This window comes from Leopardus geoffroyi, chromosome B4, assembly GCF_018350155.1.
Source record: "Leopardus geoffroyi isolate Oge1 chromosome B4, O.geoffroyi_Oge1_pat1.0, whole genome shotgun sequence".
Taxonomy (NCBI): Eukaryota; Metazoa; Chordata; class Mammalia; order Carnivora; family Felidae; genus Leopardus; species Leopardus geoffroyi.
In genome coordinates, this window is record NC_059341.1 from 5,164,500 (window position 1) to 5,189,936 (window position 25,437).

General features: G+C 40.2%; 2 protein-coding genes across 7 annotated transcripts in view; one reads left to right on the top strand and one right to left on the bottom strand.

The window, feature by feature from the left end:
- Positions 1 to 20,044, bottom strand: part of IL15RA (interleukin 15 receptor subunit alpha) — a 62,513-nt gene extending 42,469 nt beyond the window's left edge. For 2 of the 6 annotated variants that reach the window (XR_006708949.1, XM_045464173.1), the window contains exon 1: positions 19,497 to 20,044. Coding sequence is in view for 5 of the 6 variants with exons in the window: in XM_045464173.1 (XP_045320129.1) it covers positions 19,497 to 19,599 (103 nt within the window). In the remaining variant the exon portion in view is untranslated. The remainder of the gene's footprint in view (positions 1 to 19,496) is intronic. The other 4 variants (XM_045464170.1, XM_045464175.1, XM_045464174.1 and 1 more) reach the window with 4 other exon arrangements.
- Positions 1 to 25,437, top strand: part of FBH1 (F-box DNA helicase 1) — a 172,179-nt gene that overhangs the window by 93,443 nt on the left and 53,299 nt on the right. The window lies entirely within an intron of this gene.

A 25,437-nucleotide genomic window follows, 5' to 3' on the forward strand; every position in this document is an offset into this window, starting at 1 on the left:
TTCTTGACAGGTTTTGGTATTCTAGGAATTTGTCCATTTCACTTAGGTTATCCAATTTATTTGTGTACAATTGTCCATAGTATTCTCTTATAATCCTTTTAGTTCTGTAGAATTGGCAGTAATGTCCCCTCTTTCATTTCTGATTTTAGTAATTTAAGTCACCTCTCTTGTTTTCTTAGTCCATCTAGCTATAGGTTAGTCAATTTTGCTGATCTTTTTGAAGAACCTACTTTTGGTTTCATTGATTTTCTTGTTTTTCTATTCTGTATTTCATTTATCTCTGGTTTAATCTTTATTATTTTCTTCCTCCTGCTAGCTTTGGGTTTGGTTTGCTCTTTTTCTAGTTCCCTGAGGTATAAAATTAGGCTATTGACTTTAGATCTGTCTTTTTTTTTTTTTTAATGTAAACATGTATAGCTATAAATTTCCCCCTTAGCTCCACTTTCCATAAATTTTGGTATGTGTGTTCCCATTTTTATTCATCTCTAGGTCTTTTCAACTTTCCCTTATGATATCTTCTTTGATCTTTTGGTCGTTTAAAAATGTATTGTTTAATTTCCACAATTTTGTGAATTCTGTAGTTTTCTTTCTGTTATTGACTTCTAACTTCATCCTGCTGTGATCGGATTAGATATTTTGCATGATATCTGTCTTTTTAAATCTATTGAGACTTAACTTGTGGCCTAATGTGTGGTCCATCCTAGAAAATGTCCCATGTGGATTGAGAAGGATGTGTATTCTGGTGGTCTGTTATTAGGTACATAAATGTTTATAATGGTTATATTTTCTTTCCATATTGAACCTTTTATTAATATATAGTGTCCTTCTTTGTCTCTAAACTTTTTTTTATTAAATGATTTTCTAAACTTTTTAAAAAGTTCATTTATTTTGAGACAGAGAGAGTGCACACATGCATGCATGTGAGCGGGGGAGGGGCAGAGAGAGAGGGAAAGGGAGAGAATCCCAAACAGGCGCCACGCTGTCACCACAGAGCCTGATGCAGGGCTCAAACTCATGAACAGTGAGATCATGACCTGAGCTGAAATCAAGACCTGAGCTCAACCAACTTAGCCACCCAGGTGCCCTTGTCTCTAAACATTTTTTTGATTTAAAGTCTATTTTGTCTGATATTAGCATAGCCATCCCTGCTCTCTTTTGGTTACTATTTGCATGGAATATCTTTTTGCATCTTTTCACTTTTAATCTATTTTTGACTTAAGTTTGCCTCTTGCAGGCGGCATATAATCAGATCAAGTGTTTTATTCATTTTGCCAATCGTCTTCCATTAAACAGTTTAATCTATTTACATATAAAGGAATTACTGATAAGGAGGGACTTCTGTCATTTTGCTCTTTGTTTTCTACATACCTTTTAGCTTTTTTGTCCTTCATTTTTTGCATCACTGTCTTTTTTTTATGTTTAGTCAATTTTATGTCATGAAACATAAATTTCTCCATTTCTTTTGTGTATATTCTATAGTTATCTTATTTGTGGTGTCCAGTAATTCCTTTAAATGTAAATAGATTAAATGGGGATTGCATTTAACATCCTAAATTTATAACACTCTAATTTGAATTCATACTAATGTAACTTCAATGAGATACAAGAATTCCTTTCTTACAGCTCTGTCTCTGTTGTTGATGTCTCAAAGTTACATCTTTATACATTGTGTGCCCCCAAAACATAATCTAATAATTCTTTAAAACGTACTAATCTCTTAAATTATGTAGAAAACAATATTTGGAGTTACGAACCAAAGTTACCTTTTACACTAGTATTTTTTTTTCTTTATACATATGAGTCTCTTAAATCATGTAGAGAACAAAAAGTGCAGTTACAAACCATTATTGAGTAATACCAGCTTTATGATTGCCCATGAATTATTTGCCTTTACTGAGCTCTTTATTTCTCCATCCAGTCAAGCTACAGTCTAGTGTCTTTCTGTTTCACGTTGCAGAACTCTTTGAGTATCTATTACAGGTCAGGCCCAGTGGTAGTGAACTCCCTCAGCTTTTGCTTATCTGAGAATGTCTTAATTTCTGACTTTTGAAGGACAGTTTTTCTGGATTCTTGGTTGGCAGTTCTTTTCTTTTAGCACTCTGAATATATTGGCCCACTGCTTTCTGGTCTGCAAAGTTTTTGATATATGAAAGTTATGAAAGTTATGAAATATGCTGATAATCTTATTGGGGAATCCCTTCTATATGACACTTTGCTTCGCTCTCACTTTCAAGATTCTTTGGCTCTGGCTTTTGAAAGTTTGATTCTATAGTGTCTTGGGGAAGGTCTCTTTGAGTTTATCTTACTCGGAGTTAATTGAGCTCCTTTGAGGTTTATATTCATGTCTTTTATCAAATTTGGGAAATTTACAGCCATTATTTCTTGAAATATTCTCTCTGTTCCTTTCTTTCTTCTTTTGAGACTCACACAATGTTGGTCTCTTGATGGTGTCCCATAGATTCCTTAAGCTCTGTTTACCTTTCTTCAATCTTTTTTCTTTCTGTTTCTCAGACTTGATCATTTTTGTGATTTCCATCTTCAAATTTGTTAATTCTTTCTTCTACCTGTTCAAATCTGCCTTTGAATCTGTCTAGTGAATTTTTCATTTAGGTTATTGTACTTTTTAGCTCCAGAATTTCTTTTTGGTTTCTTTTTAGATTTTCTCTCTCTTTATTGATATTTCCATTTTGTTTGTACACCGTTTTCTTTAACTTTCTCCACATTTTCCTTTAGTCTTTGAGCATCTTTATGACAGTTGTCTTAATGTCTTTGTCTAGTATATCTGCCATCCAGTCTTTTTTCTGGGACAATTTCTACTGATTTTTTTTTTTTTTTTTCTTTTGACTGGGTCATACTTTCCTGTTTCTTTCTATGGCTTGTGATTTTTTTTGTTGTTGAAAACTGGACATTTGAATCTAATAATGTGGTAATTCTAGAAACCAGTTTTGCCCATCTCTCATGGCTTGCTGTTATTTATTTATTTATATATTTTAAAGTTTTTGTTTATTGATTTTGAGAAAGAGTGCATGCATGAGTGGGGGAGGGGAAGAAAGCGTGGGAAAAAAGAGGATCCCAAGCAGGGTCCATATTGTCAGCACACAGCCCAACACAGGGCTCAATCTCATGAACCATGAGATCATCACCTGAGCCAAAATCGAGAGTCAGACGCTTAAGTAACTGAGTCACCCAGGCATCCCTATTTATTTTTTGATCGTTGCAGGTTGTCACTGTGCCACAGGTCAGCCTGAGGTATAACTTAAGGTCTCCTCAGGTCTTTTCTAACTTTCCTCTGGGCTTGCATGGCCACCTTCTCTTTTTCCCTAGATATGCAATTGTTCGTGACTGTCCTAGTCTTTAATGTCTGGCTCCCAAAAGGAGGAAATGGGAAAAAAGAAGGGGCGCGGGAAAGAAGGATGCTAGCTCTCTAAATCCTCTGGAAGTCACTTCAGCTGGTCTGAGAGGGGCTTGCAACAGGAGGGAGAGATACAACAACAATGGCTTCCCACTTCTTTGGCAGCACGTCTGTGAGCAGAAGCACTAATCAGCGATCACAGCACCGATCCCTTGTATTTATAGGACAGGGTCCTTTCTGCCCTCCCCCTGGCTCCTGCAAGCCATGTGCAGGCTGTGCCAGGAACACATGCACGGCTGCCTGCCCTGGGGCTGGAGGTGAGGGCTGGGCAGCCGCTGCTGTGTAAGGAGCTGAAACTCTGCACAGTTTACCTTCCCAGTCTCCCCTGGAAGTTGCAAGCTTTCAACAGATTCCAGAGTTCCAAAATATTTCTGTCAGCCAGATTCTGCCAGTGCAATTATTGTCCAGGTGAGTAAATAGATTCCTGATACTTCCTACTCTACCACCTTCCCAGAACCCTTTTTGAATAAATGTTTCCCTGGGCGTACAATCCTAGGCAGATGACTTTTCTCCTTAGCACTTTGAAGCTTCCTAGCTTTTTTTTAAGTTTATTTATTTCTTTTGAGAGGGAGAGGGAGAGAGAGGCAGAGAGAGAGAGAATCCCAAGTAGGCTCCACACTGTCAGCACAGAGCCTGATGTAGGGCTTGAACCCACAGACTCTGAGATCATGAAAGTCAGACGCCTAACTGACTGAGCCACTCAGGTTCCCCAAAGTTTTCTAGCTTTTAATGTTGACGTTCTATTGAAAAACCCACTGTGTGTCTAATTCCCGTTTCTTTGCCAGCAATGTGTCTTTTCTCTCAGGATACTTCATGTCTTCTCTTTGTTTTGGTGCTCTGCAGATTTATCACAATGATTCGTGGTATGGGTTTGTTTTTGTTTATCTTGCTTGGTGTCATTTCCCAAGTTTGATCTTTGGTGTCTTTGATGGCTTTAAGCCTTTCTGGAAAATACTCAGCCATTATCTGCTTATGTCCTCTTCATCAATGTCCCTATTATCATCTCCTGGAGCTCCACTCATGATCCTTGTTCTATCTGTCTAAGTCCAAGTTGCTATGTATAACGAAATACCATAGACTGGGTGACAACAAACATTTATTTCCCACATTCTAGACATTGGAAATCCAAGATAAGGTGCCAGCATGATTGGGTTGTGGTGAGAGCCCACTGCATGGTTTACAGACTACTACTGCCTTCTTGCCTTATCCTCACAGGGTTGAGAAAAAGAGAGTTCTGAGCCTTTACCTCTTCTTATAAGGACACTAATCCCCTCATGGCTACACCCTTATGACCTCATCTAAATGGAATTACCTTCCAAATGCCCCACCTCTGAGTATCATCACCCTCAGGATTACGATTTCAACATTTGAAGTTGAGAGGGTACAAACATTCATTCCATAGTTCTGTCCTTTATAACTTTAATCTCTGATTCACCGTCCATTTCTCTGTGCTGTACTCTAATATCTTCAGACTCATCTTTTAGTTCACTAAATTCTCCTTAGCAGGCTCTAATTTGATCTTTAACTTCTGTATTGATTTTTTTAAATAAATGTTTGTATGTTGATTATTTGTAGTTGATTAAATCCATTTATTGTTGACAAGTATTTACCAGGGTGAGTCAATAATCAGTTACAGAATTTGTATTTGAGAAGGATGGTTGCTTCAGAGTACCTCCTACTCAGTACCCTCTTCCCCTCCCCTTCCTAAAACCCTTTTTGTTGTGAAAATCATACATCCATAAGTATATAAAGTGTTTATGTGCAGTTTAAGGATTAATCATAAAATGAAGACTCATGTGTATGCCAATCAGCTTAAGAATGTATTGTTCTGAATGTATTGTTTTGAATGTATTATATGTATTCTTCTCTACTATGCTTCTCACACAGTGTTATGTTTTTTATTTATGTTGATGCACGTAGCTAGAGTTCATCCACTTTTGGTATTAAAGTATTATATGGAAACACCACAGTTTATACATTTTACTGTTGTCAGACATTTGGATTGTTTCTAGTGTTTTGCTATTACAAATAATAGTGCTAGAAATAACCTTGCACATGTCTCTTGATGCTCATGGAAAAGAGTTTCTTTATGGTATTTTCTTAGCAATGGCATTGCTGGGAGATAGCATATGTGTATCAATTTTGGATAATACCAAACTGTTTTCCAAAGTGACTGCACCAATTTATACTTCCACCGGCAGTAGGCAGGTTACTTTTTCACAATCTCACTAACATTTGTCCGTCTTAATTTTTAAAACTTTTAAATTGAATCCCAGGATCGATTTGAGGAGAATTGACATCTTGAAGATATTGAGTCTTCTTATCCAGAAACAATGTATATCTCTCTACTAATTAGGTTTCTTTCAAAAAGTTTTATAATTTTTCTATATAAAGGAGTGACATATCTTTTGTTGATTTATTCCTAGGTACTTAACTTTGGGCGAGGAGGTGTGCTTTCTAAATGTTATCTTTTAAAAACATGTATTATCAAAATGCTTTTTGCAGATACACAGAAAGAATATTGGTTCTTGAATATTGACTTTTAATTCAGCAATCCAGCTCCATCCTTAATAATTTATCTGCATTTAATTATAAAATAACAGTCATATATCTGAGAAAGATGAGCTTAAAAAGTTCACTTCAATCTGTATAATGTTTGCTTTTCTTGTCTTACTATATTGGTTAGGACTTCCTGTACAAGGTTGAAGACTAGGCATTATACCGTGAAACTTTGTCTTGTTCCTATTTTGAAAGGGAATATTCAGGTTTGTCTATTTCTTCCTGAGTTAGTTTTGGTAATTTTTTAAAAATAAGGACCTGCCACCTACACTTTCAAACTTACGAGCGTGAAGGCATTTTAAACGTTTTATTTATCTCCTCTTTTACATGCCTAATGTTATTTGTTTATGCTTTCTCTTTTATCCTTGATTAATTCTGCTAGAGGTTTGTTCATTTCAGTAGATTTTTTTTCAAAGAACCAAGTTTTGGATTTGTTGCATCTCTCTGATGTACCTCTGTTTTCAGTATTATTTACATCTGCTTTTATCCTTATTATTTGCTTCCTTCTTCTATTGGACCTATTCTGCTTTTTTATCATGTCTGTAGTTGGATCCTTTGCATGTAATGTGAAACTTTCCTTATTTTCTACTGTAAGTATTTATGGTTCTAAGTTTTCAGAAGATAGTGTTTTTGTTGTGTTTTGTCCTAATTTATTTTGTGTTATTTTTTTCTGACTTACATTCCTTGTGATGAGAGAAGTTGGTCTATATGATCTCTATCATTTGAAATGCATTGAGGCTGATTTTATGACCTGGCAACACATAGTTAGAGTTTATAAATGTTCCCTGGCAGCACCTGGGTGGCTCAGTTGGTTGAGTCTGATTTCTACTCAGGTCGTGATCTCGTGGTTCATGGGTTAGAGTCCCGAGTCAGGCTCTGTGCTGACAGCTTGCTCAGAGCCTGGAGCCTGCTTTGGATTCTGTGTCTCCCTCTCTCTGCCCCTCCCCTGCTCACGCTCTGTGTCTGTGTCTCTCAAAAATAAATAAATGTAAAAAAAAAATTTATAAATGTTCTCTGTGTGTGGTATTCAGTTGTTAGACATAGTAGTCCATATTTGATCAAGCTTGTTAATTATTTTCATAACTTTTATATTCTTACTGATTTATTTTCACATTTGACCCATCAAACACTTGGAGAGGTATGTTAAAAGCTTCCATTATGATTATGTATTTGTTAATTTTTTTTATTTTTAACAAAATTTTTTAAAATGTTTATTTATTTTTGAGAGAGACAGAGACAGAATGCGAGTGGGTTGGGACAGAGAGAGAGGGAGACACAGAATCCGAAGCAGACTCCGGGCTCCGAGCTGTCAGCACAGAGCCTGACGCGGGGCTTGAACTCACAAGCTGTAAGATCATGACCTGAGCTGAAGTCAGACATTCAACCGACTGAGCCACCCAGGCGCCCCTATTTGTTAATTGTTTTGATAGTTCTAATCATTTTTGCCTCATATATTTTGAGGTTATGCTTTACAGGTACACAGGCTTAGAATTGGTACCATTCTGTGTTAAGTGATCTCTCTCTATTTACTGATTATACTAACCTCTTTAACATGCATCCTCAATGTGTAAATGTTAATTCATATCCACAGGCTCCTCCCCAGGAATACAAGAACCTTGGAGATGCTTTAATGCCATAACCCATTACCAGTTTCTTTTTGTTTGAATAAGTCTTTATTTCATCATCTTTCTTAAATGACAGTTTTGTGCAACATAGAATTCTGGGTAGTTAATCATTACCTGTCTTCCATATTTCATTGCTGTTGTTGAGGATTTAGCCAATACTCAAATTTGCATGCCTTTGTTGATTTTTTTTTTTTTTTTTTTTTTTTTTTTAAGAATTAGCAGTGAAGAGGTACCCGGTGGCTCAGTTGGTTAAGCATCCAACTCGGATTTGGCCTAGGTGGTGATCTCATGGTTTCATGAGTTCAAGCCCCACATCGGGCTCTGCGCTTGTAGCATGGAGCCTGCTTGGGATTCTCTCTCTCTCCCGCTCTCTCTCTCTCTCTCTCTCTCTGTCCTTCCCTGGCTCACACTGTCTCTGTCTCTCTCAAAATAAATAAATAAATGTAAAAAAATTAAAGAAAAAAAAGAATTAGCAGTGAAGACATGTGGGTCTGGAATTTTTGGGAGTTGTTTTAAGCTACAATTTTAACTCTCTAAAATATAAGACAACTCATGTTATCCATTCCTGAGTGAACTTTGGTATTTGTGTTTCAACGAATTTGTCCATTTTATCTAAATTGTCATATTTACAGGCATAAAGTTATTCATAATAAAACTTTATGACCCATCGATATCTGTAGGATCTGCAGTGATGTTCCTTTTCATTCCAATGTTGAGAATCAATGTTTATTCACTTTTCTTCTTGGTCAGTCTGGCTAGAGGTTTAGGATTCTATTGATCTATTGAAATACCAGCTTTTAGTTCAGTTGATATTGTCTGTTGTTTTTTTCTGCATTCAATTTCATTGATTTCTGCTCTTATCATTACATTCCCTTCCTTATGCTTACTTTAGGTTTAATTTGTTCATTGGTTTTTTTTTTTTTTTTTTTTTCAACGTTTATTTATTTTTGGGACAGAGAGAGACAGAGCATGAACGGGGGAGGGGCAGAGAGAGAGGGAGACACAGAATCGGAAACAGGCTCCAGGCTCTGAGCCATCAGCCCAGAGCCTGACGCGGGGCTCGAACTCACGGGCCGCGAGATCGTGACCTGGCTGAAGTCGGACGCTTAACCGACTGCGCCACCCAGGCGCCCCGATTGTCTGGTTTCTTAAGGTGGAAGCTTAGATCATTGATTTGAGACTTTTCTTCTTTTCTAATATAAGTACTTAGTATGATTAATTTCTGTCTATGATCTCTTTGAGTTCCACAAATTATGTTATTTAAATGTATTTTTATTATTTTCAATTAAAAATTTTTTCTATCTTACCCTTCTAATTTCTTTTTTGACCTGCAGATTATTTATAATAATATAATAAAATTATTAATATAATTATTGAATTTCCAGATATTTTTATCCAGAGGATTTTCCAGATATTTTTCTGTTAGTGCATTCTAATTTAATTCCATTGTGGTTACAGGACATATTTTGTGTAATTTCAATGATTTGGAAATTTGTTCAGGTTTACATTATGGCCCACAGCATGGTCTCTCTTGTGAATGTTCCATATGTATTTGAAAAGAATGCGTATTCTGGTTGTTGGATGGGCGTGTATTCTGTAAATGCCAATTGGATTAACATTTTGATCTTCTATATGTTTACTGTTTCTTTTTCTATTTTTTTTTTTTTAACTGGAGGAATAGTGTTAAAGTCTCTAACTATAATCCCGGATTTGTATTTTTCTTCTTTCAGTTCTATCACATTTGCTTTATGAATTTTGAAGCTCCATAATGTAGGTACAGACACCATTAGGATTTCTATGTCTTCCTGGTGAATTAACCCCCTTATTATGTAATGTCCCTCCTTATCCCTGGTAATATTCCTTATTCTGATGTCTACTTTGCTATTAATACAAATACTCCACATTTCTTCTGATTATTGTTTGCATGGTATATCTTTTTCAATCCTTTTTCTCCTAACATATCTTTGCCTGTATATCCTAAGTGGCTATTTTGTAGTCAGCATATAGTTGAGTTTTTTTTTTAATTTAATTGAACAACCTCTGTTTTTTAATTGGTGTGGTTAGATCACTTATATTTAATGTAATTTTTGATGTGGCTGGATTTAAGCCTACCATTTTTCTAGATGTTCCTGTTTGTTCCATCTGATCATTGTTCATTTTTCCTCTTAACTCCCTGTTTTGGGTTGATTATTATTTATTATCCCACTTTATCTTCATCATTGGTTTATTATGTGTACCACTTTAAATTATTTTTAGTGATTTTGCTAAGGTGAAGAATATACATCTTTATTTTATCAGAGGTTACCTTCAAATAATATTACAGCATCTCACATGTAGTTAAGAACTCTACCAATGCATAGTTAACAATTTCTCCCTCCCATTTTTTTGTTGTCATACATTGTACTTTTATATATTCTATAAATGCAATACTTTGCTACTATTTTTGTTTTAAATAGTCAAATATTTTTAGAGTGATTTAAAAGAAATAATATATTTTATTTACCTCCATTTTAATCCTTTCCAGAGCTTTTTTTTTCAGATATCCAAGTTTCTGTTTAGGATAATATTCCTTTTGCCCAAAGAACTGTTTAAAGTGTTGCTTACGGTGTAAGTCTGCTGGTGATGAATCCTTCTACTCTTTGTTTGTCAGGGAAAGTCTTTATTTTGCTTTTATTTTTGAAAGGTATTTTCCTGGTTATAGAATTCTGGAATGACAGATTATTTTGTTTTGTTTTATTTTAGGACTTTCAACATGTCACTCCATTTTCTTATGGCTTGCATAATTTCTGATAAGAAGTCTGCTAAAATTCTTATCTTTGTTCTTCTATGTGGAAAGTCTCTTTATCCACTTTATCATAATTTTTCTTTATCTTTGTTTTTCAGCAGTTTGAGTATGATGTGTTTCGGGATGAGGGTTTGGGTGGGAGAGGGGGGTGGACATTTACCTTGTTTGGTGTTCTCTGAGATTCCTGGATCTGTGATTTAATATCTTTTATAAATTTGGGGATATTCTCAACTATTATCTCTTCAGATATTTCTTGTTCTTCATTCTCTCTTGTTTCTGGAATTCTGATCACACATATATTAGCCTATTTTCTGTTGTCCTACAAATCTTAGATACTTTGTTCCATTTTTTTCTCTCTCATTTTTTCTCTTTGTGTTTCTGTTAGAGTAATTTCTACTGACCTATATTCAAGTTAACTGATTCTTTCTTTGGCTGTGTCTTTGGCTTTGTGCTATCAGTGTTCTGATAAGTCTGTCAAAACCTTTCTTCATTTCTATTTCTGATTTTTTTTTTAAATTTCTAACATTTCCATTTGACACTTTCATATGGTTTCCACCTCTCAACTGAAATTCCACATTTGTTCAGAAATACCATCCATCCTTTCCACTGAGCCATTAACATGTGGATGATATTTATTTTAACTTTCAGTCTCATAGTTCCGATTTGGGGGTCATCTCTGAATCTTGTTATTGCTTTGTCCCTTAATAGTGGGATTGTGTCATTGCTGCTTTTTTTGAGTGTCATGTAATTTTTAATTGAATGCTGGACCATGCGTGTAGAACTGAGATAAATAGTATTTATGCCTGAAAATGAGAAAGCTTCTCCTGCTAGACTGATAGTGTGGGGGGATTGGTCAGTCTAGTCAGGTTTTGAATTGGGTTTGGATTTTGTTGTTCTGTGGTTACCTTCAGAACACCACTGGCTTCAAATTCCTCTAGTGGTAACTTGTGGTTAGGGTGGGGGTTGGAGTGCCAGAGGGTTTTTCTATGTCTCTAATCCTCCCTCATCTTTTGTCCTTCTCTCTGTATCTAAACCACAAGAGGACTTCTCTACACCCTTGCTCACCACACCCTCAGTGATTGACTGCTGTGCTTGTTACTTGGTGCCCACTTGCTGGAGGTGGCGGGGTCAGGAGAAGTTTGCTGTTGTCCTAGTCCTATCCCAGTCTTAGGATGCCTTGTGTATCTGGCTCTCGGGGTTGGAGCTTTCAATATATGGCTCCTTACTTTCATGGCATGCAACTTCTCCCTTATATCTTTAACAGGTTTTGTGTAGAAAAAAAGCTTCCTTCCCCTTGTCCCACGGTAGTGGACCTCCAGTGGAATTGGTATAGGATCCTGAGCCAGGACCAAGTATGTGTGCGTTTATTTCTGGACTTGGTATTCTGTTTCATCAATCAATATATTTGTCTGTTAATCTTGATACCAATACTACTATGTCTTGATTATTGTAGCTTTATAATAAATCTTGAAATCAGGTAGTATAAATCCTGCAACTTTGTTAATCATTTTCAAAGTTGAGTTTGGTCCTTTACTGAATTTTAGAATAAGTATATCAGTTTCTACCAAAAAAAAAAAAAAAAATCCCTTTGAAAGCTAGATTGGAATCGCATCAAATCTAGAGATCAAGTTGGGGAAGAAGTGATATCATAATAATATTGAGTCTTCTCAATATCTATAAACAGTATCTCTCTCAATTTATTTAAGTCTTCAGTAATTTATCTCAGAAGTTTTATATAGTTTTTGGTTACCAGTTTTGCACATTTTTTTGTCAGATGTCTTCCTAAATATTTCCTAATTTTTATGTCAACACAAATGGTATTTTTTTTCAGTTTCTAACTTCTTATTGCTAGTATTTTATATATTGATATTTGTGAGTTAATTGTGTATTCTGAAGCCTTGCTAAACTCACTTCTTCTAAGAGCATTTTTGTAGATTCCATAGGATTCTCTATGGAGATGATCATGTCATGAGATTATTTGAGTATATTTCACGATTTCATTTTATCCACTCGGCTTACTAACTGTAATTCTTTGTTGTATTATTTTGGTGGTTGCTTTAGGATTTATAGTGTATTTACCTCATCACAGTTCACCTTCATGTGACATTATACTGCTTTGCATATGCAGTTCTTATGAACCTTAAGCAATATACTTCCATTTCTCTTCTAGCCTTTGTGCTATTGTTGTCATACATTTTACCTCCACATATGTTATAAACACCACAATAGATTATTATTATTTTTGCTTTAAACAGTTGGTTATTTTATTGGCTGCAGATTTTAATAGATACTTCCTCTGTATTATTCATCATTTCTGGGTGTTTTGTAGCAGGAAAGTCTTTATTTAGAATATCTACTCTGTCATTTTGCCGAAAAAGGAAACCTACTAGTGGTCTTTCCATTGTGAACATGCCTCAAGAAAAGATAACAATTGATATATGAATGCACAAGGGTATCAAGACACTGAAGCCAGCCCAGTCAGCCACACAATGACCAGTTACTTACTATACAAAGCTAAACGCATAAATATAACAGAGATAATACATTTGATTGTATCAATAACCTTTCTTTCTAGAGGCCTCAATCATATCTTTTGATACTCAATTATAATTTCTGTATATATTCTCTCAGAACATTATTCCTTAGATATTCCGTGTAAGCACGTCTTGCCTCATCTATAATATTGTGAGTTCCTTGTGGAACATAATATTATGGTGAATGGATTTCACAGTTCTCTGCTGCTCCCACAGTGCTAGGTAGGCCTGGTAGGTCATAGGTGTCTTCTGGGGTTAGTGGCTTATGAATACACAGAGAGGAATGGATGAAGTAATGAAAATAGCAGTAAACTTAAGGTTCTGGGATTTTGAAAATTCTCAAGTAGCCAAAAAAATCATATACAAGCCCCAGTGATCACCAATGAAGTCACCAAAATAGCGTGGAGGGCCACACCTCTCTCTACTTCACAGAACCTGTGAATCAGACTCCTTTGTCAAGTTGATTTACACAGTCTAATATATTAAGTATCCTTGGCCCAGTCTCATATCCAGAGTTCAAAAGGTATCCTGTTAGCATGCCCTTCCCGTTCTTTAAGGAGAGTCGGAATCCATTCCCATTTCCCCCCTCTCATTCTACCAAGTATATGTCCACAGCATGCCAAGTGTGTTAAGATACAAAGAAGAATAAGATGTAATTTCTCCCCTCAAGAAGCTCACTGTGATGCTGACACATCAAAAGCATAAAGGCCTGGTGTTCACAGTAATCCATTTTCCTTCATTATTTTTCTAGCTGAAATGCCAGCCAAGCCAACACAATTATTTCCTTTTGGCACTCACTTTGTTAATCATTTTCAAACTTGAGTTTGGTATACATACACTCTATATCCAGGTCATTATCTTTAACTCATCAATTCTTTTCTTTCTCTCTCAGGCTCACTAACAGAAATTCCCAATCCACTTTTTGTGTGGCAGATGAATTCATCATAGTTCAAGTCCTTAAATATTGACTTTTGAGGGATCAGAATAGTTGAGTGGCTAGAGGGTAAAGAGCAAAGAAAAGAGAAAGAATGAAATAGACTCTATACTTGTAAGACTCAAGAGGAAATCTGCCCCCTCCTCTCTTCCTTATTGACACTGTCTTGGTTCAGGATTTCATCACCACTTACTGGAACTATTACAAAAGTTTCCAACTTAGCTTCCTGCCTCCAGACCCTTCTGACTACAGTTTATTCTTCACATTCTTTACAAGAGTAATCTTTCTACCATGTAGGTCCAATAATGTCCCTCCTGCCCAGAGACCTTCAATGGCTTCCTACTGCTCGGAAGATCAAGTCTCTCCTAATAGAAAACATTCAAATAACGTCAACCATGTTTAATGAGTAACATGGATATGACTCCCAAGTGTATATACTGGGGGGGGGGGGGGGGGGGGGGGGGGTGGGGGGGTGTTATACATGTTTTCACTGAGTTACTCACTATTTGGTAAGATCAATTTGGCAAAGGTGATTTAGCCCAAACAAGTTAGTTGAAAGTGATGATTTGATTGAAAAAGAATATCCCCAGGAGTATTTCTTCCCTTTTTTGTTTTTAGATGTTGAGGCATTTTCCCTGCCCTTTTTTGCTCTGTATAGCTTATTTTCATCCAGTTATTCCTACTGTGTGCTTTTAGAACATCAAATATTTTAAAAAAACCTTTTATTATATATATATATGTATATGTATATATATGTATGTATATATGTACATATATATGTATATATATGTATATATGTATACATAGAGAGAGAGAGAGGGAGAGAGGGGGAGAGAGAGGGATAGGGAGAGAGAGGGAGAGAGAGAGGGAGAGAGAGAGGGAGAGGGAGAGAGAGAGAGAATCTTAAGCAGGCTCCGTGCTCAGCTCCCAATACAGGGCTCAATCCCACGATCCTGGGTTCACGACCTGAGCTGAAATCAAGAGTCAGCTGCTCGATCGACTGAGCCACCCAGGTGCCTCAGAACATCCAACATTTTGAAACGACCTAAATATCCAGCCTACACACATCTCTAGCCATAAGGAACTGTTTAAACAAACTGCAAAAATGTTATAAAATTTATGTATAAAACATTATAATATGTATAAAAGTATGCACAAATGTTATATACGGTAACTCTATAGAACGCATTTGCAAACTTTATGAAGTCATGAAAACAGTGCCAAACAAGATCAGCTATAATTAATTAAAAATGAATCTGAGAAAACCCCCAAATTCTACATCTTTTTTTGTGCTACTTCTTTTGTAGTTTGATTTTCTCTTTACAAAGGCAATTTAAATTATGAGAGAAAAATAAGAAAAGGCAGACAACTAAGCAGACACACTCACACACACATAACCCATAGTATCTCTCTGCTCAATGACAACTACTTAAGGATCTTCTAGTAAAAACTGAATAATATGATGCATATTATTTGAAAGGAACTTCACTTCGCTTATGCAGTCCTCCACTGTTGAACACTTAGGTTGATTTCAATAAATCCCATATTTTGTGCGTTAAAGTTTTCATCAGTGTTTTGTTATGAGTAGCAGCACAAAGCAATTATAACTAGATAAGATGGATTTCAAATAAAAAAAATGAAAGGTTTGAGTAAAACTCCCTAGAATTCTGCAAAAAAAAAAAAATGGTTTAAAAAATGTTTAAGCACACATAAGTTGTAAAACCACCCCAAAGTGTACTAACACCGTGTACAATGAAACCCAAGTTGGTGAGATATATTTATCTTCAAACAAATCATCATTTTCTCCAGCTGCTTTTGGAAAAATCATCTTCAACCTTTCAGGTTGTGAGGATCTTTAAGAATTAAATTACTTCTTGCTCAAGTTGATGGGTTTCCCCTCCAAATCATGCCTTTTGAATGAGAACAGGTAACAGCAACTTGCTGTGTCTGTTAGCACTGTAAACTAGCAGGAGCATATCTGAGCCTGTATTATTTGCCCAGCTGGTGATAAGGAATGGGCTTCTCTCTATAAATTCTGGCCAGGATCATAGTACCAAGTAGCAAATTTAATCATTTGTATCCACTTCCCTTCCTAGCTCCTTGAAAAACGTTGGGCACAGTCTACTCTGTTAGCTCTCTGTTCATCTTTACCCTAATACTCTGTTGTCTTGATTACTGTAACCTTATTAATAAGTCTCAAAGTCAGAAGTATTATTTCCAATTCGGTTGTTTTTCAAAGTTGTTTTGGCTACACTGTGCCTTATGCATTTTCATGTGAAATCTGCCATCAGTTTGTTGATTTCTGCAAAAAGCCTGCTGAAATTCTGACCTGGGTTGGGGGAGGGGAGTGTTACCTTAACAATATTGGTTTGTCCAGTCCATGAGCATTTATACAGTCTCCATCTGTTTAGGTCTGCTTTCACTTCTCTGAGCAGTGGTTGGTGGTTTTTAGTGTACAGGTCTTTCTCACCTTTTGTCAGATTTATCCGTAAGTGGGTCGTGCTGTTTGATGCTATTGAAAATGATTCCTATTTTTTAAATTTCAATTTCCAATGGCTCATTGCTAATGTATAGAAATGTAACTGATTTTCACAGACTAATGTTTTGTCTACAGCAACCAAGGCTTAAAGACAGCTGATGTTCAAAATAAGTGTAAGAAGAATTCAGCTCAGATCATCTTTTCAACAAATAGTGCTAGAACAGTTGGATATCCATTCGCAAAACAAAACCTGAAACCAAACCAATATGGAAGCTTCAATCCATACTTTACATTATATAGAAAATTACTCAAAAAGGAATCACAGACATAAATGTAAAACCTTAAAGCTATAAAACCTCTAGAAGAAAATCTTTGTGACCTCGAGTTTGGCAAAGATTTCTTAGAGATGACACTGAAAGCTATTAAAATACATAAAAGAAAAATTAATAAATTGAGCTTTCTCAGAATTAAAAATTTCTGTTCTTCATCAGACACTGTTAAGAGAATGAAAAGATAAGCCACAGACTCTGAGAAAATATTTGCAAATCATATCTGATAAAGGTCTTATATCCAAAATATATAAAGAATGCTGGAAACTCAATAACAATTCAACTCAATTTTTAAAAGGGCAAGAGGTTTAACCAGATGCTTTACCAAAGAAGATACATTGGTGGCGAATAAGCACATGTGAAGATGCTCAACATTATTAGTTATTAGAAAAATGGAAATTAAAATTACAAGGGTCCACTACCCACCTATTAGAATGGGTACAACTAAAGAGACTGATGAACCACACACGCACACAATTTGGCAAATATATGAGCTGATGAATGTGTTAAACTTATGATGGAAATCATTTCACAAGAGGTACACATATTAAATCATTGTACACCTTAAATTTACATGATGTTATATGTCAATTATATCTCAGTAAAGCTGGGAAAATATTTTTTTTTTAATTTCTTTTTTTTCAACGTTTATTTATTTTTGGGACAGAGAGAGACAGAGCATGAACGGGGGAGGGGCAGAGAGAGAGGGAGACACAGAATCGGAAACAGGCTCCAGGCTCTGAGCCATCAGCCCAGAGCCCGACACGGGGCTCGAACTCACGGACCGCGAGATCGTGACCTGGCTGAAGTCGGACGCTCAACCGACTGCGCCACCCAGGCGCCCCAAAGCTGGGAAAATATTTTAAAGGAAAAAAAAAACTGATCATACCGAGTGCTGACAAAGATGTGGAGGAATTGGAACTCAGACACTTGCTGGTGGGAATGTAAAAATTAAACACATACATGCCCCATGATTCAGCCACTCCACTCCCACCTTCTCTACCCAAGAGAAATGAAAGCCTGTGTCCACACAAAACCTACATATGAATGTTCATCACAGCTTTAAATGTAATAGCTTCAAACCAGAAACAACCCAGATGTCCAGTAAGAACCGAATGGATAAACAAACAGTGTGATACCCATGCAATGAAATACTACTCAGCAATAAAAAGGAGTGAACTATTGATACAAAGGACAAGACGGAGGGAGAATTATCAGAATAATGACTATGTGTGAAAGTAGCCAGACAAGAAAGAGTACACATTGGATGATTCCATATATATAAAATTCTAGAAATCACAGCAAGCCAAAAGTGAAAGCCCATGGTGGTGGCCTGGGGGGATAGAGCATCACGCAGGACAAGAGGAAACTTTCCGTGGGGATGATTATATTGACCTTCTTGATCATGACGGTTCCACAAGTGTATACATTTACCTCTAAACCCATCAGATCATGCAATTAAATGTATGAAGTTTATTATATCCTGTATTTCAATAAAACGGTTCCAGAAACACAGGAAACATCAGGAGCAGCTGAATGGCAGCAGTACCTTGGTGAGGCCAACAACCACGCTGTAGCTGATGAGCTTTGGAGACCTTTCCTCTGCGCTTGGAAGGGTACAGCTCAGCCTGGCTGGGCTCAGACTAAAGCTGCACCTCACTTCCACATGGTGCGGGTAAAGTTGCCCGGGTCTGCTGGCTACCCCGCACTCTGGCTAGCCAGCTTAGAGGAACTGACTAGGTCACCAACACAAGTCAGATTCTCAGATGTGGGGGGAAATCCATAGTGTCAAGAAAATAAAACTTCATGAAAGCCCGCAGAACTACAGGGTTCACACCAACCCAGCCGCAGCAGCAGCAGCCCTGGATGGATAGCTCTGATCACCTACTGGGTGGACAGACTGGACCGACGAGGTGTACATGACGGAGAGTCTTGCCTTACGCGCACACACACACACACACACACGCACGCACGCACGCACATCACGGGGTTAACCAACTCCCGGAGAGCGTACGATGGATGGATGGCCTTCAGGGAATCCCTGGCCCCCCAATTCTATGCACGTGCATTGATGCATTTTTCTGGGGAGAGGGTTCCGAGCCCTGTTGAGACCCTCAGGTCGCTTCCTGACTGTAAAAGGATCAAGAAACGCTGACAAGGACAAAGCCAGACCGTCTATGCTTTCTCCTCCCTGCTCTCTAGCTCCCCGGGATGAGAATCTGGGAGTCACTCGTTCGGGTCTTCCTGCTGAGATTACATCTGACGACCCACGTTCGTCGCGAGCGCACCGAGCCATCACCGGCTTGGTCTCTTCCCCGCTGGCCCGGGCGCGCGGACCCCAGGCTGCTAACCCTTTCGCGGTTTCCTGCCGCTTAGGAATCTGCACTCACCGGCCGCACACGTTTTCTCTCCGCAGGGACGCAGCCCCCACCCCGTCCTACCGCCGCGCTCCGGGTCCGAGGGCAGAGACCCAGAGACCGAGGGTCTTCCTCGGACCCCCGCGGGCTCTGCCAGCGGTGTAGACGGCACCGTTTTCCCCCGGGGAGGGGCGGGGCTCAGACAGCCGCCTTCCCAGATTTCTCCGAGCGGCTGGGAACCTCCGGCCCGGAGCCCCGCTGGCGACCGCGGCTCCGTCCCTTCGCCTCGGAAGCGGGGAAGGCGCGGCTCGCGTGCCGGGGGTGGGGGCCCTCCCCGCCGCCCCGTCCACGTGTCCCCGCGCGTGGGCGCAGCGTCCGGTCCTGGGCACCGACCCGCGGCCGCGGTAGGTGGGGCGCCCCCGCAGCCTCCCCACCACCCCCTACCCCTCCCCGCCCCTCCGGGGACGCGCGCCTCTCCCTACCGGGCGTCGCCGGCGGCCGGAGCAGCAGCAGCAGCAGCAGCAGCAGCGGCAGCGGCGCGGGGAGGGCGCGGAGCCCGCAGCCCTGGGGCGGCCGCCGGCCCATGTCCGCACGCTCGGCCGCGCTCCCGCCCGCCGGCCCCCGGGCTCGCGGCCGCCCCGACGCCCCGCCGGCCGCGCGGGCAGATGCCCGACGTCCCCGAGGCGGTGGCGGGCGCCACTCCCGGGACTGGCCGCCCCGCCAGTCGCATTCGCTTTCGCTTTTGCTTTGGCCCCCGGAGGGCTGGGGAGAGGTGCGGAGCCGTGACAGATGGGTGACTCAGCATCCCCACCCCCTCCTCTCGGAAAAGCCCCGCCGCCGCTGCCGCCGGGCCCCCCGCGCCGCCGCCCGCGTCCCCGGAGCGCCCCGGGCTGCGCGGAGAGGGGTCCGCATCGCCACCTGCGCAGGCCCGCGGTCCTGCCCCTCCGCCTGTCTCCTCGCCCCCGGGGTCCCCACTCGGCCACCGGGGCTCGTGTCCCCTCGCACAGGGCGCTCGCGAGGCAAACTCTTATCAGCGAGCGCGGCTGGTGGGCGTTCACACCTGATTTCTGCGGCGCCCCGGGCACCTCCCCTCTCGCTGGTCCCCGCCTGTCGCTCCGACCGCCGCTTTGCCGGTGTCCCTGCACTTTTGGGCCGGAGACTGGCTGGCGGGCGAGTGGCCCTGAGCTCCGCTGGTGTCGTCCGGTCTCCGTGGGCGACGGCGGAGGTGTCGCCGCGCTGTGGCTGGTCGGGCCGCCTGCCTCCTGTGCCACCTGAGCTTGGTCCAAATCCGGAGGCTTCTTTCTTCCCCAAGGAAATTGCAGACATTTGAAGGGGGCGTGGAGGGGGCGGGGGGAGCAGCGAAAGGCCCGACAGTTCGCGTCTCTGTGCCCCGGTGCCTCTGCCTCTTTGGCAGGCGGGTTATTTTCCTTTCTTGGGATCTCAAGTGGCGCCCGAAGTTGTTTCGAGCCGGTCTGTGATGAGAAAGCTCAGAAACTCCCGGTCACAGGACTGACATTGGGCAAGACGGGGCCTCTCTGCCCCGCGTTCCGTTCCCCCGGTGGGAGCATCTCCAGTGACTGCAATATAGTATCCCAACCAGGAAAGGGACCTCAATGCGATCCGTGGGCCTTGTTCGAATTTTGTCAGGTTTGCATGCATCCGTTCGCGTGTGGATTCAGTTCTGTGCAGTGTGACACATGCGGATCCGTCTGTGACCACCGCTGTCAAGACGCAGAAGGGATGGGCCACAAGGAGGGATCCGTCCTTGTTACTGTTATGGCCACAGCCACCCTCCTCTCACACCCTCCCTAAGCCCTGGCAACCGCTGATCTATGCCCTATCTCTGTGAGTTCGTCATTTGAAGAATGCGTGTGAGAGGCGGACTTTCTTCACTCAGCATAATCCCCTTGAGATCTCTATCAGAGATCTTGCCCTGTGAGAAGTTCCATTTGTGAATAGCACTCATGATGGTTTCTGTCTTTTTTTTTATTAATTTATTTTTGAGAGAGAGAGAGAGAGAGAGAGAGGGCGCAGGGGAGGGGCATAGACAGAGGAAGAGAGAGGATCTAAAGTGGGCTCTCTGCTGACAACAGCGAGCCTGATGTGGGGCTCGAACTCACAAACGGTGAGATCATGACCTGAACCGGGAACTCACGAACCGATAGATCAGACAGACGCTCAACCGACTGAGCCACCCAGGTATCCCGATGGTTTCTTTCTTTAAATGTAGGAGCTCTGCCATCCGCCATGCAACAGCCCTGTGCTATTACACATGCATTCGTTTCCTAGGGCTGGTGTAGCAAAGTACCAAAGCTAGGTGGCTTAAGACAGCGCACTGATTCTCTCACAGTTGTGGAGGTCAGGAGTGTTGGCTGGGCCGCGCTCTCTTGGAAGGCTCTTCCAGAGTCTGGTGTTTGCTGGCAGTTCTTGGTGTCCCGGGGCTTGTACTTGTGTCCTTCCAGGTACATGGCCATCTTCTCCTGTATATCTTCACGTCATCTTTCTTCTGTGTGTGCAGTGTCCCCAGTCCTAATAACCTCGCTTTGACTTGATGACCATGACTTTTGGGGTTGGCCCTCTTCCACCCATGGCAACGTGGTAGCTCTGTTTCTGCCAACAAAGTCCAAAACCCCTTTTCTCTGGCCAAACGACACTGAATTGACTGCAGAGCACCTGAGTTCCTGAGGTATAGCGTCTAGACTTCAGGGGTGATGCCGGTGGCCGTTCCTTTGGTGGCTCCAAATCCGCATGCCCATACAGGGATAGGGAACTCGGCCAGCAGCCACCGCTCAGAGCAGAGCTGGTGTGGAGAGCAATGCTGTAGAGTCAGGACAGACAATGCCCGGGGGCAGGGTCTTCAGTCATCGGCTATCTGCTGTGGGGGGATAGACATTGGGCCCTTGGAGCTGGAGGGTAAGATGTCAAATTGTGTTACCAAGAAGAGGAGGGCTGTGGCTCAAGGCTAATGGACTTTTCTTTCTCTTTTTCTTTCTTTTTCCTTTTCTTTTTTCTTTTCTTTTCTTTTCTTTTCTTTTTTCTTTTCTTTTCTTTTCTTTTCTTTTCTTTCTTTCTTTCTTTCTTTCTTTCTTTCTTTCTTTCTTTCTTTCTTTCTTCTTTCTTTCCTTCTTTTATTTCCTCTTTCTTTCTTGTCTTAAACTTTTAAATTCATATAACACAAAATTCACCATTTGTTACTGTATAATCCAGTAGTTTTTAGTATATTCACGATATTGCCCAGCCATCACCACTATCTCATTCCAGAACATTTCCATTACCTCAGAATGAAACCCAGTGCCTGTTATTAGTCACTCCCAATTTCTTTTCTCCCAGCCTCTGGTAACCTCTAACCTACTTTTGTCTCTATAGATTTGCCTATTCTGAAGAATTAGAATGTAATCTAATCTAACCTATATCTAATGTAATCTAATCTATAAATGTAATCATAAAACACGTCCTTTTGGGTCTGGTTTGTCTCAGCATAATGTTTTCAAGGCTCGTCCATGTTGTAGCATGTATTAGCCCTTCATCCCTTTCTGTGACCGAATAGTACTCCACTAGATAGGTATTACACGTTTTGTTTATTCATTCTCCGGCTCATGGGCATTTGAGTTATTTTCATCTTGGGGCTAACATGAATAACTACCGTATGGTAGCACAACAACTGCACAACCATTAGCACAATGCATAGCCCTTATTCAAATTTTGTCGGCTTTCTGTGCATTCGTGTGTGTGTTATATGTATAGTTCCATGCACTTTTGTCATATGTGTGCACGTTCATGTACAAGCTTTTGCATAACCATGTTTTCATTTCTGGGAGGTGTGTACCTAGGAGTGGAATCGTTGGGTCATGGGGTACTTCCGACAGCAAGGAGACTCATGGAGCCATTTAGGAAGCAGGGACAATTGGTTCTCAGACTGGAGGGTGATGCCTTCTGGTGCTCACCAAATGAGGGTGTACTTGGTTTGGGGAGATATTGACTTAGGAACTAAGGGACCAGCATAAGGGCATCTGACTATCACAGCTACCCTGAGGAAACCACGGCAGCGAAAGTTAGGGGGAGAGAATGAAAGAACACCACTCTACTTGTAGAAGGAAAGAGCAGACAAAACCAAAGACGCAAAAACAGATGGAAGAGGAAAGAAGTGTTTATTGGTACTCAAAATATAAAACAATCACATTTCCTTATTTTTGTAAGTCATATCATATCTGTCTCTAAGCTTTCTCTTGCCAAGATCAACAAAAATCTGATTGTGTTTTCCCTGCCCCCCCCACCCCCCCAATGGCAAATGGTCCTCTTCCATTCCCTTGGGTTTCACCAGGACCCAGGACAAAGAGGGAGAGGACTGTGCCCTGTGTCTTCCTGGTCCCTCCCGACGGTCATTGTCCAGACCCACCCTCTGATCTCTGGTCTCAGCAAACCTCCCTGACTCCTTTCCCGGTAGCCCACCCCATCCCCTTCAAAACACTTTTTGTGCATCCAGTTATCCTCACAATCTAGGCAGATTATCTCAATTAGCCTAGGTCTTCCTCCAAAAAAGACCTATTTGGGTTAGCCTCCTAATCAAAACAAAACAAAAACAAAAACAAAAAAGAAAAAAACCCAGAAACCCAAGCAAATAAACAGTCTGTAAGTTGCATCCCTGGAGGGAAAGGCCCAAATTCTAGAATACTAACCCTTGCCCGGTCTTGGGGAAAATCACCCCTTATCTTCTTCCCTATGATGAGTTTTGGGAGCAAAAATCCCCAAGAAGCCAATTCATTTCTTGGTAACTCACCCAGTTATATTAATCTGGAGCCTCCTAACCATAATTCTAATCATTTTGTAGTTGAGAAAATTATGCTGTGAAATGGATTTTGAATTTTAAATATTTCAACCTGTCAGAGTAGAGTGAGCTTAACAATTATTTAAAATTGTTCTGTTTTTGAACTCAAAGTTGCTTTGGTATTTTACTTTTTAATTGACTTGGAAGCCATATTCTCTCCAGTTCTTCATTTTATTGGCCAGATATCTCTTTTCGTAGCACTTGTGCACACAAAAAAGACAACAACGAATGGATGTCATGCACATAAAACAGCAGCACTGAATAATTCTCAAACGTCTTCTGAGTCTTCAAGAAAAACTGAATTACATCCCCGCCTACTTGTTAAAAGCCACTCTTTGCCACCTGTTATTTTGGCAATACCTTGTTTGCACCTCTCCTACAGGAGTCACACGGATATCTGCTTTTGAGCACAAAATATTTATGGGTGAGACTTATGACGCTGAAGAGTTTGGTGTGTTTATATAATATCTCAAAACTGCAATGCAGTATCACCTTACACCTGTCAGAATAGCTTTTTTGTTTTTCAGAATAGCTCTGACCAAAGACAAGAAATAACAAGTGTTGGTGAGGATGCGAGGAAGTAGGAACCCTCATGCACTGTTGGTGGGAATGTAAACTGGTGTCATCAGTGTGGAAAACAGTATGGAATTTCTTTTAAAAATTAAAAATAGAGGTACCGTAAGATCAGTTCCACTTCTTAGTGATTTATCCAAAGAAAACAAAGACACTAACTGAAAAAGATATCTGCACCCTCATGTTCACTGCAGCATTATTTATAATGGCCAAGATATGTAAACAACCTAAGTGTCCATCAATGAATGAATGGATAAAGAAATTGTCTTATATATATATTTTATATGTATGTACAGTTTATATTATATGTTTTACACACAGAGACTGGAATACTATTCAGCCATAAAAAGAATGGAATCTTGCTGCTTGTGACAACATGGATGGACTTCAGGGGCATTATGCTTAGTGAAATAATACAGAGAAAGACAAATAATGTCTCATATATGGAATGTAAAAGAAAGAAAGAAAAATTCAATACAAAAACACTATTTAAAAATTTTTAAACATTTATTCATTATTTATTTATTTTTAAATATGAAATTTGTTGTCAAATCATTTATTCATTTTTTAAATAAAATTTGTTGTTAAATTGGCTAACGTGCAGTGTGCACAGCGTGCTCTCGGTTTTGGGGGTAGATTCCTATGATTCATCGCTTACATACAACACCCAGTGCTCATCCCAACAAGTGCCCTCCTCAATGCCCATCCCCCATTTCTCCTTCTCCCCCACCCCCTCATACACCCTCAGTTTGTTCTCTGTATTGAAGAGTCTGTTATGGTTTGTCTCCCTCCCTCTCTGTTTGTAACTATTTTTTCCCCTTCCCTTCCCTCATGGTCTTCTGTTAAGTTTCTCAAGTTCCACATATGAGTGAAAACATATGGTATCTGTCTTTCTCTGCCTGACTTATTTTACTTAGCATAATACCCTCTGGTTCCTTCCACGTTGCTGCAAATGGCATGATTTCATTCTTTTTGATTGCCAAGTAGTATTCCATTGTATATATAAACCATATCTTCTTGATCCA